Consider the following 19,082-nt stretch of genomic DNA (forward strand, 5'->3'; position numbering starts at 1 on the left):
AGTCACTGAGTTATAGGCGCTTGTGTTACTTATTAATAATTATTTATTTAACAGAGTGGACAGTTAGCGCTCCGGGTTATCGCGTGATAGGCGCTTGTGTTATTTATTAATAATTCTTTATTTAACAGAGTGTCCAGTTAGCGCCCCGGGTCATTAGGTGATAGGCGCTTGTGTAATTAATAATTATTTATTTAACAGAGAGGCCAGTAAGCGCGTCACCTTCGGTACTATTTTTTTTTTTGATCTCGTGATTTCCCACGTCAGAGAGGTTGGGTCCTAGAGAATTCCCAAATCTGGCTGGAACTATATCCCATAGTCTGCTGCTGCCAAACGCATGCGCGCTAACTCAAAACGAACGCTCGTGAACTCGGTGCACTCGTGCGCTCGTGCGTTCGTTCGTTCCCTCTCGCTTCAATAGACGCCCGGGAAGTATAAAGTGTTTTTGTTCTTCGCGAACGCCATTACTCGCCATAGTATTGGCACCCGTGGATCACCGGGAAGTATAAAGTGTTTTGTTTGCGCGAATACCATATTAATACCCGTGGATCACCGGGAAGTATAAAGTGTTTGTTTGAGCGAATGCCATATTAACACCCGTGGATCACCGGGAAGTATAAAGTGTTTTCCGCGAACGCCACTACTCGCCCAGTATTGGCACCCTTCGGTCACCGGTAATAACAAATTAATCTTCAGTATAAAGTGTTCTTCGCGAACGTCATTACTCGCCACAGTATTGGCATCCTTCGGTCACCGGTAATAACAAATTAGCCACGGACAATCCGTTGCCCTCCGTGGTAATAATACTATTAGAATAACAACGAACGATCGAGTTAAGGCAAATGCCTACCGTGATATTAGTGTGTCAAGGTCAAATTACATACGATATCCTTACTCGTGACGGTGTTAACTGTTTTTAGATCGTGAACGAGGTATACACCGCTCTTGACAAAAGAAAACCGCAAGCAAGTGCATCAGAATATTGCACAGCAGTCAGTCTTAGTCGCGTGAAAGCAATTGTACCCCTTTTTGAGTAACGCGTCTTTAAGCTGAATTACCCTTTCAACCCCGCGTCTCACCTACGCGCCCAGTGTGAATCCCGAGCTATTGAACGAAAGCTTAGGCTCAAAAAAATACGTTGCGCCGACGTAACATTACGTACATATGATTTGTTTATCCCTTAGTTTGTCCCGCGAGTTTATGTATAAAGGGGTTGTACATGGGGTGAGCTTGAATTTTTGCGTAGAATTTATTAGTCGGTAGTTCGGCTCGCGGTGCATAGTTTGCGTACTTTTGAGCACTTGTTCGCAAATTCCGTCATCCTCGACAACAAAAGCGATACTTGAACGAGTTCATTGGGTCTTTGTACGTGTATACACAGTGGTGAATTTTCCTGAATGGTAATCAAATATTTCAAGATTACTTGTTGGTGTTGGTTAATGTATCGATTCTTGGTTTGATACGTGTACATGTACACTCGATTACTTGTAAAATGGTTTTGATGTATGTGAATATATGTAACAGGGATTCTGTGCACGAGGAATAAAAATAACAATAGTTTGGATATTGTAAGAGCAATTTCTCGAAATAGCACGATATATCCGCTACATGAATCTGAAAAATCGTTGTCACCCTAAAAACCCGATGTGATAAACAATTTTTTCATACATCAAATTATTTTTTAATCATAAATTAATCCATACGAATAACAAAATAACAAATTTAGCTAAAATCTACGTCAACTTGTAAAAATTTACCAACCATTATTAACTTAAAACTGAAATTCCCTGCTAATTAAAGCTCGCAATGTGTATTTCAGTATGGAGTGCCTGGAGGCGCTGAAACGGGGCCGTAACTTTCGACTGCTCGCCGACGATGAATTGCCCCGGCTCCTGGACTTTCTCGACGCCTACCTGCCCGAGTCTCTCAAAGTAAGTGTCTGCAGTTCACGTTTTTTTTTTCTCCAAGTATTTTTTCACGGTTACTACATACGCAAGGCTGCTATCGGCTTTTCTCGTCTCTCTCCACATCAATGTAGCATAGCTGTATATCTATACATAGGCACTTTGTTCCGTGTAACGGGTAAAGGGGTCGTTGAGCGCAACTTTAAGCTCAATTGCTCGAGCCAAAGGGTTAATTAAAATAAAAATAAAAAAATTAAAATTTCCCACAAAATTTGTTACTCGTGTGTACAGTGAATTTCAGGATCGATAAGCCGATGCACTTAACATCGCGATCACGCGATCAACATTGTACATATAGCGTGCACATGCATCTCCGAAGTATTACAAGAGTATTAGGTCCTGTCGAATCTTTAAGAAACATCGATTGACACGGGAAAGTAGGTCGAGCAAATAACTCCGGTGAGACACGCGCTGCTTGTTACGTGACATACGCGAGTCGCGTAATATAAAATCGACGGTATAGCATACAACGTAGGCGTGTGTTCCTTGTATTCGTGATTTTTTATATTTTACAGGCGTCGTGTAATTTTCAAGTGTCAAATTAATTTATTTGCGGTTGTAATGTGTATTATCACGCGTAAATTATTACTTAGTGATTTCCTGAATCGCAAGTGCAGATGGATAATTTAACTATAGGCACCTCGGCCGTGATCAATAGCACATTTGCCTGTTAATGAAAGCCGTTGCGATCAAAAGACCAGCTTTGATCGATATTTTTCTGGAAACGATTATTTTTAAAAAAAAGGACCGCATGAAAATATATTGAAAGTAAAAAACGCTTTTGCAATGTATTGATAATTGTCTTGAAAAAAAAAAAAAAATCTCGTGTACTGAAAATTTATGGGTAAATAGTAGCTACTGTAGTATTTTTTCAATAAATTGGTAGTATTTGTTGCATCGACAACGCATCCTTTTGAGCGTGTAGTCGGCACGTGTTTTAAGTTAAAACTACAATAAAACTAAAACACGAAAAACTTCGGATTCCATTTACTTATCGTTTAAAGGCAAAAAAAAAAAAAAAAAAAAAAAAAAAAAAAAAAAAAAAAAAACGCAATGACAAACACCTCGATTCCGCGTCCCGAAACCTCGCAGCTTGTGATGCTAATGCGTCTTAAAAACGAATCCCAGCTGAGCAGCTGCGGGGAGCTCGAGGTGACTGTACATATACATGCCCGACGTGGCGTCACCCGTGGAGGATTCGCTGCGCTGATTGACTCGTTAACGTACAAATTGGGCTTCCGTAATCCGTGCCGGTAGAAGGGAGGATGGACGCCCGAGTTGCTGCATGTGCGCATACGTGTATAACATGTGTACAGTGAAAGCTCGTGTGAGAGAAAAAACTGTGGCGATCGATTGTATGCCCCTTTCGCAAGTCTCGAATTAACAAAAAAAAAGAAAAAAAAACATAGTTTTATAGGTAAACATCGTCGCGACGGCTACATTCGATTTTAACACCAACGATTCAGCGACTGGCGATTTGATAAAAAAAAGGAAGGGGGCCGAGTCAGCGAATCGAGCAATCCTTGTAATCATGGCCCGATGGTCCTCGAGGAATAAAATACCGAAAAGATCTTTTTCTCGACGAAGGGAATTGTTTTCGTATGTACAGGATTCTATACAGTTGGGTAGTTTACGTGTGCTTGATATACTTTGCTGCTGATTTGGGATAAAACTTTTCTCGGCGTTGCATCAAGTTTTTAGTTTCCGCTAAGTATATTCTCGAGGGATATAACGATATGTTTCCGATCGCGACGATAATTCACTTGAACTCCCTGTACACGTATACATTGAGTAATAAATAATTGTCTAAAGTGACATTTTTTTTTTCTTCCAACAAAAACAAGTTTGCGGACGTGGCATGTGCACAAAAGACACCTTATGTCTTTGAAGTGTATTTTTAAACGGTGATTATTTTTGTGCGCGCCACAAGTTTTTCACTTTGTTAAATGTACATTTTATGAACAAAAGTTGAAGGAAAACAATTTTTTTTCACACGATGATAATGATTGATTTTTTTTTTTTAGTAAAATATTAAAAGAGGCTATTGGTACTGTGGAAAAAAAAATATACATATATATATATTTTTAATGAACTCACAACTCTTTTTTCCCTCATAAAAAATTGTTTTTCTAATCGCAAAAATCAGGCCAATGGTTTGAAGCTACTTCCAAAAGATGTTCTATCTTTGTTTCGTTTACGTACCCATACGCGGACCGCGAGGGGGAAGAAAGCCCAAAAACCGAACCCAAAGAGTTTCAAGGCCGCCCCTAACGCACCCGTACGACATTTATCCTCCTTTGCAAACGTCGACAGTATACATTTGCTAAAAGGGTGGGGAAAAAAAACGCACTCGACATTCGCTTTATAACACAGCTTAGCCCCCGACCTTGTATAGGGTACGCATGACATTATATACTTTTATTGCCCAGCAAGACGTAACGTTAAATTAAAAATCGCTCGCGTCGTTGTATTACAGCTAATGATCTATTAGCGCCGGAAATGCGGACATTTTTGCCGCATACAAATAACGTAAGCGTCGCGCGCTAATTGCAGCGGAAACTAGTAGGGGAGAGGTGGGACGGGAAAGTGGGAAAATGAAAAATCCTCGTTGAAAGGGGAGGCGAGTACGCGTGTCGTTCGGCACCGAGCTTTGTGCCACTGCAGATGAGTTGACACGGGACACGAGATATAATTGCCATTGAGTGAATTTTCAAGTCACGTAAAGTTCTACAGAATCACTCGCTCGTTGATTTTTGCTGCAGCTCATGGTAGAAGTCACGAAAGAGGAAAAAAAAAAATTCGAAAAATATTTTCGCTCTCTCCGCTCCAAATACGTGCCCCCCCCCCCTTGAAATGTACGTAACTCAGAAAAAAAAAAAAGATCCTTCTCAAAGTTTAGTATTTATAGGCGCGCCTGTACCATTTGTTTAATTGCACAAGTATAAGTACACGCGCAACCCATGCACAGAGAGCTAACGAGTGGCGCGTTATCACCACGCAGCCGCGATCCCTGAACTTCGCGTATACCCGCGTATACTATTGTACAGGGTATACAAGCCCAACGCCGCGCTGGTTGAGGGGTCAAGGTTACGCTCTTCCAGTAATCGTATGCATTCACGTTGCAGTTCAACACACAGTGTGTGAGTGTGTGCAATACACCAACATTTTCGCGTTTCCGCGTCTATAATAGAGGTGCTTTTGTATAATGTACGTTGAGGCCCGAGGGTGCGTGTTTTTTCCTTTTCGTCCCTTTCTCCTTTTTTTTCTTCGTTTGTTCCGTGCTTGGTAAAATTAGGGTAAAGTCCTGAGCGTTCATTGGTGGAGCGATGTTTGCACGCGCCAGGACATTGATGGATGGAATTATTGCGGGTCTGCGGTGTCGTTGTTTTTTCGGCGAGGGTCCTTGTTGAGGCGATAGTATTGGTTTCCTCTACCGAAGAGAATACATATTTTTTTTTTTTTTTTCCCCAGAGAAACGAATTTCACCGCTGGGTTTTAAGGGGGCTCCAGCGGGAGGAGTTAGGAGGTCACAGGTAGCTTAATTGATAGATAAAAACACGCTGATTCCAACGGTGTCCTGATTTACCCCTCTAACCCTGGAAAATTTTGAGATATTTGCTCTCAAAGATCGTACATTATACATAGCCTCTCATAGAGCAACGTAAAAGCATCGGTATTTTCTAACAATAATTGAGGAGTTACATGTCAGGACTGTAACTGTTTTATAGAAAAACATCTCAGCTTTCAGATGGTATCTTCAAAAATATAGGTAACCCTGGAAATATTTGAGATATTTTGTAAAGTATTGATCAAGTCATTGAATTAGCAGGGTCATGACGGGATGCCATCTTGTTGTTTGTAAGGCGCGCGCTTTTGAATGTTTCAGAATTACACTGCAAGTACTTACATAAGTTTCATGTCATTTGTAACTCTTTTTTAATCTTGTTCTCCTATGGATTACTTACACATTTTTTTTTTTTTTAAATAAAATAGAACATTGAAAAATTTTAACTGCAATCATTTTTTATTTTATCAAAAATTGCGTCAATAATTTTTTTATTTGAAATAACTCTTACTTTATTATTTACACTCATAGATAATAATGAGGTGATGCCATTTGTAGGATCTTTTTTATATTCATCTACTAATACTTCTATTGATATCGATTCTTTGGCCATTTTATAAATTATCTTATCATTAATAATACATTTTAATACAATTAATTTTTGTTTGTTATCATCAATTACTTTTTTATTTCTTTTTTGCTGTTGCAAAATCATTTCAGCATCCTGAAAGTCTTGATGACTCTTACAGTGATGTGTGATTTCTTTCATTTTTTATAACACAAAAAAACTAATTCTAAATAAAACGCTCTGTACGTGACAGAAGCTGCTGTTTGTTTACCATAGGTACGGACACATCATATATATAGATGATGGTGCTCGCTTATATATACACGTATATATAGATATATACTCACAGAAGTGATACCAACTAACCGAATAGTTTTCGGGTTGGTACCAGTGCTCGCTGGAGCCCCCTTAATCGAAATAAAATTTTGGCGCGCTTTCGTCGTTCACTATTTGAGTGTTGTTTTACACATCGCAACTTTTTTTTTTTTCATTTCTTTTTTTTTTTTTTTTGGTTCCTTTCTTGTTAATTGGAAGGAAAATACAATAATTAGCAAATATTTCCTGCTTTTATTGATTGTGGTACTCGTAGTTCTCAAAAAATAAATAAAGGGTAGTTTTTTTATTTTTTTTTTTTATTTCATAAAGTAATCAAAAGATAAATATAAACAATTTCAAAGAAAGTGGTCGAATTGATGTTCCCGTTCACCTTGGGACCAAGGAAACTCAATGCTTCTTCCTTATTTTTTTTTTTTTTTAATACTAGTCAGTAATACCCCAAAGGTCAGTCGTTTAATACTCGCCCAAGCTCAAGATTGCACACGCCAACATCTGCAGCGATAAAAAGCGCGAATGTCGCGCGATAACACCCGATGGGTACCCCGAAAGATATAAACCGACTTGAAATCAGAGGAGGGGAAAAAAAAACAAGAACATGCATATACGCAAAAAAAAAAAAAAATAATAATAATAATAATAATAGTAAAAACAAAAAGGAAGAGATAAATGTCCTGCAAGTTATTTAGCATGTCGGGTCCAAGGGTTGGGCAAGTGAGACAGTACTGCATTGTAACACAACGAGCGTAGGTATAGCACACACGCAGGGAGAGCAGATGCAGCCTGGCTTTTAGGCGCACGCGACAGGACGAAGGGTATAAGTCAAGTCGTACTAGAAACGACCTTGACCCCTAGACGCAGGAGCTCGCTCTGCTATATGGAAAACACTTTCGCTGGTGTGTTCGTGTGCTTGCTATTTTTATGTGTATGTATATACATATATATGTGTATCAGTGGGACCAGCTGCGGCAAACTGCGACACGATACATTGGCGTGTTTACGAAATACTCATATATTTATATACATGTATATTTTTTCTTCTTACCAATTGCCTGTTTTTCTTTCTTATCGTTTCACTGACTATGGCGTTTTTACTCTGGAGAGATCATCGTTGGTTGGGGTTGTGACGGGGCTATTTTTGATAGAGGTTCCCTCCGATGCACCGTTGCTACGAATACCTATTACGCGGGAGTTTACAAACGGATGATGTGCGCCAAAATAGAGCTGCACTGATGAGTTTGGACTTGACGTGCATGTTTATCGTGCTAGAGCGGGTGCCTTTTGCTTATATTTGCGAGTGAGAGTTACTCCATGCTAAGTCGGCACCTGTATTATCAGACTTTTCGTCCTTTTCTTTTCTTTCTTTCTTTTTTTTTTTTTTTTTTTTTTTTTTCTTTTTAATTACTTTCATTACGTACAAGACGAAAGGTTGCAGTATTGACTTGGAGTAGAAAATTCTGTCATACTGCATATCGAAGTTTATAAATTTATATTATACATTTGTTCAGAGTTCGTCATCCTTGTTGGGAAAAGTTTAATCTGGAGAAGGCATCTTGTATTTTATGAATTTTTTTTTTTATTCAACAGTAATCCTTGCAACTTTAATGAAAAATAAAATAAAAATAACAAAAAATGATCAAGTTCGTCTTGAACAATATGGCCTAAGTTTAGAATACCTTGCCATACTCATGTGATACAATCACCCTCGGCATTATCCATCTATAATTACATTGCTTTTACCACGTAACTCGGCACGAGACAACTGAAACGCTTAAAGTTTTTTTTTTTTTTTTTTCATTATTAAAAAAGAACTTAATAATTTCCACGAAAATCTACTTATTTGGATGAGAAGAAAAAAAGCCCTTGGCAGGTGTAAACAAATATTTCAGCTGCAATAAATTTAAAAGTATATATACATATTTATCTTTCAAAAACTTCTAAATATAATCCTCCATTGAAATCCGCTCATCTCAAAAATAAAGTTTCAGAATTAACAAATGACGCTTGTAAGATCTTTTTTTTTTTTTTTTTTTTTTTATAAAAGAGTATGCTTGGAAAACAAATGCGACCACCCAGCCTTGAACGCGAAGCCGATGATTTTCGCAATGTACCCTTTTGAGCAGAGAAAACACCCCTTCCGCACCGTTTGCGCCGTCGCTTTCACCCCCCGCTCGAGATCGCGCGTAATGAAGGAAAAAATTTGTAAACAGGCCATTACGTCTCGAGCGCCAAAGAGGAAAAAAAAAAAAAAAAAAAAAAAAAGGAATAATATAAAAATGTTTCACTCTGCTTTCTTCTCCCGGCAGTTCCACCAGACCCTGCTGACCTACATGCGCAACAGAGTGTGGGAGTTTCACTTTTACGTAGCCAACGACTGGCCGGAAGTACCTATGTGCCTCCACTTTCCCGGTATGACACTGTCGGTAAGTAAAGCCTACACACGAAATCTTCTCATTTTTTCATCCGCTCGGCACCACCTTCCATGTAAATGTTTCCTCTCTCGTCAAGTCGAGCGAACTCGTTTTATTTTTTTCAATTCGATAACTCTTTAAGCACATTTATTATTATTTTTTTTTTTTTTCAACGACTTTGAGAGCGTGGGGCCCCTCGTGAGGAAAGTTTTTGTAAAATACCGTCAACACATTATTTCATGACTTTCGTGACCTATGGACGCAGTGGCTATTACATCGCAATCATTCAAATTTTTGCTCATAAGGTACGCGAGACGTGTGCCCGTTTGCATTCGGGTAGTCACGCGAAATAAAACGATGCACCGATCCGACACGGAAAATCCAGTGCATATACACGTGGATTTTTCATACGCACGAATGAACCGAATTGCAGAAGCAACGTTAACGAGAAAAAAATACTCGCGAAATATCTTGCAGTTTCATACGTGCGAAAATGTGAAATTATATTTTAAATAAAAATTTCTCGTCCTGAAAAATTTCGTAAAATATTTCGATTCAAGTACGTCACAATTGAAAATGTAATTAGAGTTGAAAACTCCTGTATGGACGTAATATGGTATCGTCCTGACGCTGAATGAAAAAAAGTTTTCGAGACGAAGTTTAAAAATAGATCATTCAAAGCTTCGAAGCTCGAAAAGTTCTCGTATGCTCGTACACTACGTTCAGAGAAACTTACGGTAAATCAGAATTTTATAGATCAAATTTTTTCAATTTATTTGCTTTTGTATTTAGAAAGCTGATATTTTTTGTGTAAAAGTATAATATGAGCTGTGAGGAATATTGCGTATGTCCAAAACAATAATTTTATTATTTAAATCGAAGTATTTATGTGGTCTACCTCTGAAAAGGCTGTTCATTAAAACTTTTCATTCATTTTTTAATTAGATATTTTGCACGAGTAATGAAAATGCATGATAATAAAATCTCTTTCTTTCACGGGTATCTTCAAGTACAACTCGAACGAAATTGCATTTTTCGAGAAATGATTGGCTGCGCGAAATTTCCTCTTGAATTTCTTTTGTCATTGGTAAAAATTTTCGGACAAAACTTGTCCAAATTACGAATTCAGACGAGTGATTAAAAAAAGAAAAGAAAAAAAGTTAAATCCTTTCATATCTGGTGTAAATTTAAATTCGTGATTCCTTGAAGCATACAAAAATCGAATCGATGTCATTTCACTGTTTTAATTTGTCTCGTACGGATAAAATATTCTCCGGACCTAACGAACCTTCCTCACCCTTTTTTTCTTTCATTAAAAAATCTGCATCTGTTGTCTGGCATTGAAATATGTTCTGATGATATTTGACTTTTACGAACTTGCATATTACAAAGAAATAAATAATTTTTTATTCTTTGGTTTTTTCATCATCAATATTTTTTAAAATTACCTATGGATAAAAATAAAAAAAACATCAATGCCGCAACCACACAATATTAAGTCATGCTGGAATCAACTTCATCCCACTTTTATTATAGATTCTATTAATATTTATATGCATATAATGTAAAGGTACTGGGAAGCTTTCATATTTCAACGAAGAAGTTTTCTCGTTGACGTCATTAGTGAAGTTGAACATTTATAGATTTTGTATGCAAAAATACAGTATTTCATAAACCTCTTGACAAGTAGATGCAGGTTTCGCGTGATGTTTTTATTCTAAAAATATAATTTATTCATTGAAATGAAAATTCTTTTTAATTTCAATTTTCATCCCAATGTTTGAAAAGAAAAATCATGTGGTATATTTTTTAAGAAAAAAAAAAAAATTATAAAACAAAAATGTTAAAGTGTTTCAACACCTCAAAAGAAACTTAAGTTTTTAAAAACAATTTTGCAGCAAAAAATGCGTGAGATTTGTAAATAATTTTTTTATAAACCTATAAAAAAATCTATTCAAGTTGGAGTACTGGGATACTTAAAATGTATAAATAGTTTAAAAAATATAATTTAAATAAATCGATTTTCCTTTCAAATTTACGTCTATCCCAAAACTCAAGGAGCTACTTCTTTATACGAAACATCGAAATGAAACCCAGTAATAAGAGAAGCAAAAGCGCATACTGCACTATAATATATTGGAAACAAAACGCGACTTTCTCGATACACAAGGCAAATTGCCAATCGCCGGATGATTCGTGGGAGAGTAAACTACACACGGAGACGCATTCCTATTTCGCTTCACGTCTTATTAAAATGTATAGTTGCAACGAAGGCACAAAAACACTAGTTGGAAACAGCATATCTTTATGATGTAGCGTTTTCATAAATTTGTTGCCTCTAATAGGAAGATTCTTGTAAATCATCAATTTGAATCATCGGATGAATTATAAGTCATAAATTTTAGTTGTGTTGGAAGAGTCGGAGGTTATTTCATTGTACTTCAGTAATAGTAATCTACAGAATTTTTTTTCTTTTTAACTTTATTAATCTTTATTTTGTTATATTTACTAAATAATTGTGAATTTTATTAAAATACATTATAAATTTTATTGACAGCTATTAAGAGAAATATTGGATTTTTGTGGTACTTGATTGATACACCACGGAAAATACATTTGTTATTAAAGAGTTTAAATGATATATCGATGTATATTAAATGTAATCACTTTCCAATAAATAGTTTTAGAAAAAAAATTGCCTGAAAAAAAAAAAATAATAAATTTCACAATACAGGCAATTTCGTCCGGAAAGACACTAACTCGAGCATACGCTTCGATCGTGACTGTCATGAAATTATAATCCAATCGGATGGCGTAAGATTCACTGCAGTGGAAACTTTTTTCTCGATTATTCGAGATTCCACTTTTACGTATACGCGCGGCGCTCGAGCGTGTGTACACAATGTCAGGCTGCAGAAAGAAAGTCTAAGAAAAGCGAATAAAAGCTCGCGCTCCAGGATTGTCCTCCTTCTTTACTTTTTATTTCCTTTTCCTCTCAAATTGAGTGCGCCATGAGCTGTCGAGAAGAGGAAGTTTTTCTTTCCTCCTCTGACTGACGCTTATCGACAGCCGAGTAATGTTATAATGGACGATCACTTTGCTTGTGATTACGATGCGATGGTTGGATGGTGGAAAAAAGTTTAATTTCACGAAATATATCTGCTGCCATCGATCGGTCGTTTGTTCGTGCATTGAATAAAAGTATACTCACATAATCTGCAGAAGTCAGGCTTATTCCGTTACAGCTGATAATTAAACCCAAAATGATGATACCTCACGGTATAAACTTATTTTTTTCCTGTGATTATCTTTGTTCCGATGATTTTCGTAAAATTTTGTTCTTTTATATAGAGTACGAATTTTAAAAAAACTTACTTCAAAGTCAAAGCCAATAAAGTATAACCCCCTTTTTTTCTAAAATAAGACTCGGTACAGGCCCGTGTTTTATTCAGCACCAAGACGCTCACTACTTCCTTGATCCAAGACATAAAAATTCGATTCTACCGCTAATGCACATTCGCTAAAATAATATACCTCGTGAAAAAAAAAAAAAAAAAAAAAAAAAAAAAACTCACAAAAGAGGGGTAAGCTCCATTACCACGTACACACACAAGTACAGCTACAATAGAGAGCCTTTTTGTTTTTCGGCACCGAGCCAAGGTTCCGCACGTGTACTCCCCTACCACCTCCTTACACTCAGCCGCGTTGCACTTTCGATTTCCGCCGAGCTCACCTCATACCTATTTTTCTTGTCTCTTTCCCTTTCGCGTGTGAGTATATACCTAATGGTCTTTTCTTTGCTTTTCCCTCCCACCAAGTCCTTGGGGAAGTTTTTCCTTAAAGTCCTTGAATTATCCTGATGTCCGAGAACTCGCTTGCTCGAGGGGCAGTATTGGACACGCACCGAAACGATCGAGGAGGTGAGCTTCGAAGGGGAAACGTAAAGTGGGGGATGAAAACTATAGCTCGTATACGCTGTCCTGGTCTTTTTTTTCCTATTTACATGGGCTCGCGAATACACGGATGAGCCTTTGATCGACTCGACGCTCAGACCGCGTCTTGTGCGCGGTAAAGACCTCCTTTGGATCTTATTGTAATGCTTCTCACGCGCTCCTTGCTGGCAAGCGGGAAGGGAGATCTCGAGAAAAATCTTCCCAAAAACTAAAAGGTCGAAACTTGAAACTAACAGCCTGCTGCTGAATTAATTTGGCGAAATTGCCGTGTGGCCTTTATGAATATTTACACCCCTCGGCGCGAAGGTATACGCTTCCTCCCCGACCCCCTTGTCAACTAAGCTGTGGATTTTTACCGTTCAACTCTTGGGAATCAATTTTTTTTTTTTTTTTTTTTTTTTTTTCTTTAAATTTTTGTATGCGTCGGCTAAGGGTCCATTATGTGGAGGTGTCAATGTTTTTCATTAAAGGAAAAGGGGGGAGGGACCCCAAGCGTGGATAAATAAATTATGACGATACAGAATAACAACAGCAGGTAAGGTTTCAACGTGTTGGATGAGAACTTTTCGATCGAGCAGTTAATATTAGTGGCGATAATAGCAGAGCGATTATAAAATTAAATAAAATTTCGGTAACTTCGAATTTTGTTTTTATTTTTGTTTTTTGTTTTTTTTTTTTTTTATTTTTCTTTGTATACGTAATAATTATTGGAATGAATAAAAGTTTCAACCCACACTTTACCCTTTGAAAAAATGTATTGTACTATTTTTTTTTTTTTTTTTTCGTTCAAGAAAACTTTTTATTGAGCATAGTATTCTGCGTCAGGTTTTCGGAACAAAATACTTAATCTCGCAAAATACTTGTCTCCAAATCTGGAACAATCGAATACTGTCTTCTTTGCATTTAGTGTACGCATGTTGTGTATCGAAATGACATTCAATTTAAAATCTTTTAGTGTGTACTCACTTTAAATCCCAACTCAAGCAAAAGATGGATGTAGAACCCCTTATCGTGAGATTCTCGCAGCAGCAGCACAGATAAATTTCTACCCCTTGGCATCGTCTTTCGGGAGGCCAATACAGCCGCTCTACTAACTCGCTCGCCGGAAAATCCTAAGAGGATATTGCTATTGACCTTCCCGCTGCCCCTTCTCCCCCCCTTTTCCATCTTTTATAGCGACTATTTTTCTCTTGCCTAAACTGAAAGGGGGTTAATTTGAAAAACGAATTTAACTGTCGGGCGGAGATTTTATTTTACTTTCTTTTTTTTCTATCCAAATGTTTTTCTTCTCTTTTTTTATAATAGGGGCTGTCGGGTTACTACATACAGGGGTAGTGAAAAAAAAAGTTGTATATGCGGGACGTAGCGCTTCTGTGATTACGTAGCTATTTTACGGGGACTCGGTTTTTCCGGAATTCCGTAAGAGTACTTTGCAATGAAATGTAAAGTTAATTCTATACATGTTTGGTTATTGGAGTTATTAGATGATCAATTGAATATTTCAATGGGAATGTTTATTTACCTATTGACTGTGCGAGTAAATCAGTGCGAGTAGTCGTTGTCTTATTCAAAGTCTATTGTTTCAATCGGTGAATAAACGTTGGATCCAAAAGCGTTGAGAAACGTGCGCAGTTGAGATAGATATACTTTTTTTTTGTTCTCTATAATCCCCACCCTATATATATGTAACGTTTTGCAAACAATAACATCAATCAATCATATATTGTTTCACCAAGTTGAATAAATCGGATGTTTGTTTTTTTTTTCTTTCAAAAATTTAAACAATAGAATTCTAAGGTTGTTATGAAATCATTCAGACCTTACTTAACGAAATTAATTTGGAGTCAACTGAAATCGTTTGAAAATTAAAAAAATCTCGTTCTATGAGAAATTTTATGAAATCATCAGCAATTTCTTAATTTAAAATATACTCCATGATCGAGAAAACGTTTAGAACTTTATTTGTAAAGAGTTCGAGTAAATATTGTATTTTAACTGTGTAATGAGAAAAGTTTCGTTTTCCTTTTTCCATCGGTGATAAATGATAAAATGCCTTTTAACAAATTTCACCACGCCACCACTAACAATAAAAAATCACTCGGATAACCCCTTACCCGAAAGTCCATCCTCGATTATCTTTACGCAGTAACGTATACAGTTAACATCTGTAATGATTGGAAAAAAAAAAAAAAAAAAAAAACCCTTACAGTGCCACGGTCTGCTGTACGAAAGCGTGGGCACGTTTTGTCCGAACGACAGACTGGACTGCCTGCAGTTGCTGCGGGAGGAGGACGTCCTCGTTAACTGGGCCAAGCCACTGTACATAAACTTCGTCCACTCGGACATAGCGGAGGAGCTGGCGAGGCATTACGAGGGCCACGGTAGCATCGAGCGAGTCTACGGTGACGTCTGGGCCTGCGATGAGCCCGAGAAAACGGAACAGTCCGACGACGAAGTTGGGCCTGACAACGTGGACGTGCAGGTTTCACCTTTTTTTTTTTCTTTCTTTTCTTCCCTTTCATCCTTTTCTTCGCTTACCAACGCAATGTTTCGAATCAAAGAAAATTTTTTCACCCTCAATATGGTAATCTGTTTTCTTTTATCAAAATTGATCGGATCATTACTTTTTTTTTACATTAAATTACGAAGTTTTTTTTTTAAAAAAGAAACATGTATTACAAAATAACGATGAAAAATTATCTTTACCTTTGACGGGTTGAATAGTATTTTTCAATCTAAAAAAAAAAAAAAAAAAAAAAAAAAAAAGAAATGAACCCCAACGTAACTATTATTTTCAACAAATGAGATGTTTTTTAATTAAAAAAAAAAAAAAAAAAAAAAAAAAAGAAAAAACCTAATTCTTTGATTCGAGGAATCGGGATGCTCGGTGTAGTTGCATGATTATTCAATACTTGCCACCCGATTATACAATAATATAACGTTCGCGCGAAAAAAGGTGCTGCCACTGAGAGCCGAGCACGCCGAGGGCATACACGAGCTCTACCCTGCGAACGACATGGAGTGCCACGAGCTGTTTCTACGGCTGATCAAAAATCTGTCGGCTGCCGGTGTGTTCGCTAACGGCAGCCTGGCCGCCTGGATGGTGCAGTCGTACTACGGTGCCATGTTCTCGATGCAGACCAAACCCGAGTTTCGCAGGAAAGGATACGGCACCAAACTGGCGAGGTTGGTCTTTTTAACGGAAAACGTTTTCATTAAACATTAAACTAATAACGAGAAAACCTGGGTTTTTTATCTGTTGATAATGTTCACGAATATGTTTTTCAAAAGAAAATTCTAGATTCGTTGTAACATAAATGATAAACAAAAAACTTGTGTTTGGACGTTAAAAAAATCATAGTAAAGCCTTAAAATTACTAAAAAAAAAAAAAAAAAAAATTGTTAAGACAAGCATTGAACACAAAACTCGTTTGGATCCCTAAAAAATACAGCATTGCCGTAAAAAACAAAATTTTTCATCTGTATGTTACATAAAATAAACTGGCGTCTTCTATGACACGCAAAAGCGTGACAGCTTGCAACACGCCCCTAGCTCGTGATGTTTTTTTTGTTTTGCCATTCAATCAGTAAGCTACTACAACTAACCCGTACACTTTACGTTGAAAAAAAAAAAATAATAATAAAAAAAAATAAAAAAATTCGTGTACCGAGGAATCTTCTTTGCTGGCTCTGTCTCGGCTCACCATCACACTAACCCCCCTCGCAATTGTGCCCTTCAGGTTCCTAACGAGAAGGGTGGCCGAGAACGGCTACAAGCCATTCGTGGTGATAAGACCGGAGAACGAGGCTAGCCAGAGCTTGTACAAAAAGCTCGGCTTCCGCAAGCTCTACACAATAGTGCGGATGACGTTTGTACCGCACACGTGGCAAGAACCGGACAACAACAACGACAACCGTGAAAACGGTAACGACGACGACGACAACCCGATTCTCCTCATCAACTCCGTGAAAAAGCTCAACTTGGAGCAGAGGATCGTCGACGCGTTGCAGGCGACGGAAAACGGCAAACACGTGGTTGTCGACGATGATGATGACGAAGACGAGGAGGAGGAGGATTACGCCAAGGTCGACGAGGTGCTGGAGCCGATAGACGAGCGACCCGAGGAGACGAGCGAACAGCCGAACGTCCATGGTAATTAGGGTGTAAGTTGTACATTTTTGACGCTTCGTTTAGTCTTCCTCCCGTGGAGGCCCGGAAAATTTTTTTTTTCGAGCTTATAAAGTACGTTCTTTTCGTTTCCATGTTTTTTTTTTTTTTTTTTTTTCTATTTCGACTTACATGACGTATGGTGTCGTTATAGGCATTTCTGTGGATTTGGATCGGTTCAGAATATTTTTTTCGTCGCGTGACTATAGGTTGGAAAGAAGGGAAATTTTCATTTATTTATTCATTTCTTTTTTTTTTTCTGCTTATAGATTATCAATTTATAAAAACGACAATGAACTATAAACGCAAAGATTTATTCACGCTTGAATCAAAATTTCATGAATTATTTAAATTTAAATTACAATGAATTTTTGTAATAAACTTTTTATTTAATAAATAATTTCAAAATAAAACGTCCATATACGGTAGAAAAAAAATTTTATTGTCAAAAAAGTAATTTAAATGAAAAATGCTTAACTTATGAATTACTTTTTTATAAATTATTCATTCAATGCTTCAAATTCCAAATCTATAGAAGCCCATCATTAAGTGCATTTATAATTTTTAAATATATACTTCAGTCAGTCATATTATGACACGGGGTTATAGATTTTAAAATAAAAAAACAAAAAAAAAGACTTTAGAGTTGCTTATATTACACTCTGCTTACTCTAATGTATTTATTTTATTACCGGCAATCCATGTAATATTATATTAATTATAATATACAATATATTTTTTGCAATCACGGTAAAAAAAAGAAAAAAAAGCAAAGCTGTATTATTCATGCGATTACATTCTTCCTTATTGACATAGTACAATGAGCGTCGCCTAAAATGAAAATTTTAACTTTGATCTTTGCCTTCCGCTTATTTCTTAGATTCACAATGTATTATATTGTAAGGAAATTTTTACATATTGTTGCTGATTGGGATGTGTGAGAAAAGGAGTAAAAATTCAATATTACATTATGTGTTCACGTGTTTGGTCGGTGTTTAAAAAAATGCAGTTTTGAGAGAAAGAACGGATACCCATTGTACTGTGTCAACTACCGAGGTATTTTTTGAGGCTGCAATAGATATTTTTTATACTCTCGCTGGAGGTGGTTTTGTATCACCTCAAAAATTAGATTAAGTGATGAAATATAATTAAAAATTTTTATTCATGGAGTATAAAAATGTAGAAAGACTGATAAAATTACGTGAAACAAATGTCTGCGTAGTAGAAATAAGGAAGAGACTACACTTGTGTGATTAAGAGATTATAATTTAATTAGATGACGCAAGTGCACGGTATAGAGTATATAAATATATACATATATTTTTATTTTAACATCTATTGCGAAAAGTTAATAAATTAAATCTATTGCAAGTCCTCGAAAATATACGTAAACCTTCTTCCATGAAGAGTCTTGTGTAAACTCACCTATGTGAAAAATGTTGAAGTAATTTCGCGAAACTTCGAACGTACCCGTAAGAGACTTAAAAGAGAAAAAGAGAATGAGTAAGTGAATGGATAAAAAGAGATAAAAAATATTTTAAGAGAAAAATAACGGTATATTTAAATTAAAGAAAAAAAAGTAAAAATAAAAGAAAATGAATAAATGCGATAGAGCAAGAGATTCGCACGAGGTTTCAAGACTGCACTTACTTTGGTGTGCAAAGAAACATTGGAAATAAATTATCTCACGCTGATGTCTCATATCACAATTTTTCTATCGGTATTATATTAATATAATATCCCGAGTGGTTGTAATATATTACGGGATACGGAGAGCCCTTAGATTAAGTATTTTTTTGAAGATAAATAGAAAAAAATATACACCGAAAGTGCTGATCTCAATCAATGACACGAACGACCTAGACACATGCGTTTCGAGAATAAAGTGAATTTTATCATGGTATATCAAAAATTTTAGATTTTACACTTTTTTATCTTTATAAAGTAAATATGTTTACTTACTGGATTTTAAAATAAAACAATTTTCATTTATTATCTGAATTAGGAAAATTAATTTAGATCATGATGTATTAATTAGTTTATACATTTTTATTTGTAATAAGATTTTTAAACTAGACTATTTTATGCTTAAAGGGTTTGCACAAGATATAATAAAGAAAGTA

At 36.4% G+C, this 19,082-nt stretch overlaps 1 protein-coding gene across 1 annotated transcript in view; it reads left to right on the forward strand.

Annotated features, from left to right (window-relative positions):
* LOC106640486 (uncharacterized) overlaps positions 1-17,068 on the forward strand; it is a 42,628-nt gene extending 25,560 nt beyond the window's left edge. Inside the window, exons 2-6 of the mRNA XM_014354549.3 lie at positions 1,817-1,928; positions 8,734-8,850; positions 15,001-15,273; positions 15,748-15,977; positions 16,532-17,068. Coding sequence (XP_014210035.2) covers positions 1,818-1,928; positions 8,734-8,850; positions 15,001-15,273; positions 15,748-15,977; positions 16,532-16,952 — 1,152 coding nt within the window. The 5' untranslated portion in view covers position 1,817 and the 3' untranslated portion in view covers positions 16,953-17,068. The remainder of the gene's footprint in view (positions 1-1,816; positions 1,929-8,733; positions 8,851-15,000; positions 15,274-15,747; positions 15,978-16,531) is intronic.
* The last annotated feature ends 2,014 nt before the right edge of the window (positions 17,069-19,082 follow it).

This window comes from Copidosoma floridanum, unplaced genomic scaffold, assembly GCF_036245765.1.
Source record: "Copidosoma floridanum isolate Cflo_tuat_1 unplaced genomic scaffold, Cflo_Japanese_pri ptg000006l, whole genome shotgun sequence".
Classification (NCBI taxonomy): Eukaryota; Metazoa; Arthropoda; class Insecta; order Hymenoptera; family Encyrtidae; genus Copidosoma; species Copidosoma floridanum.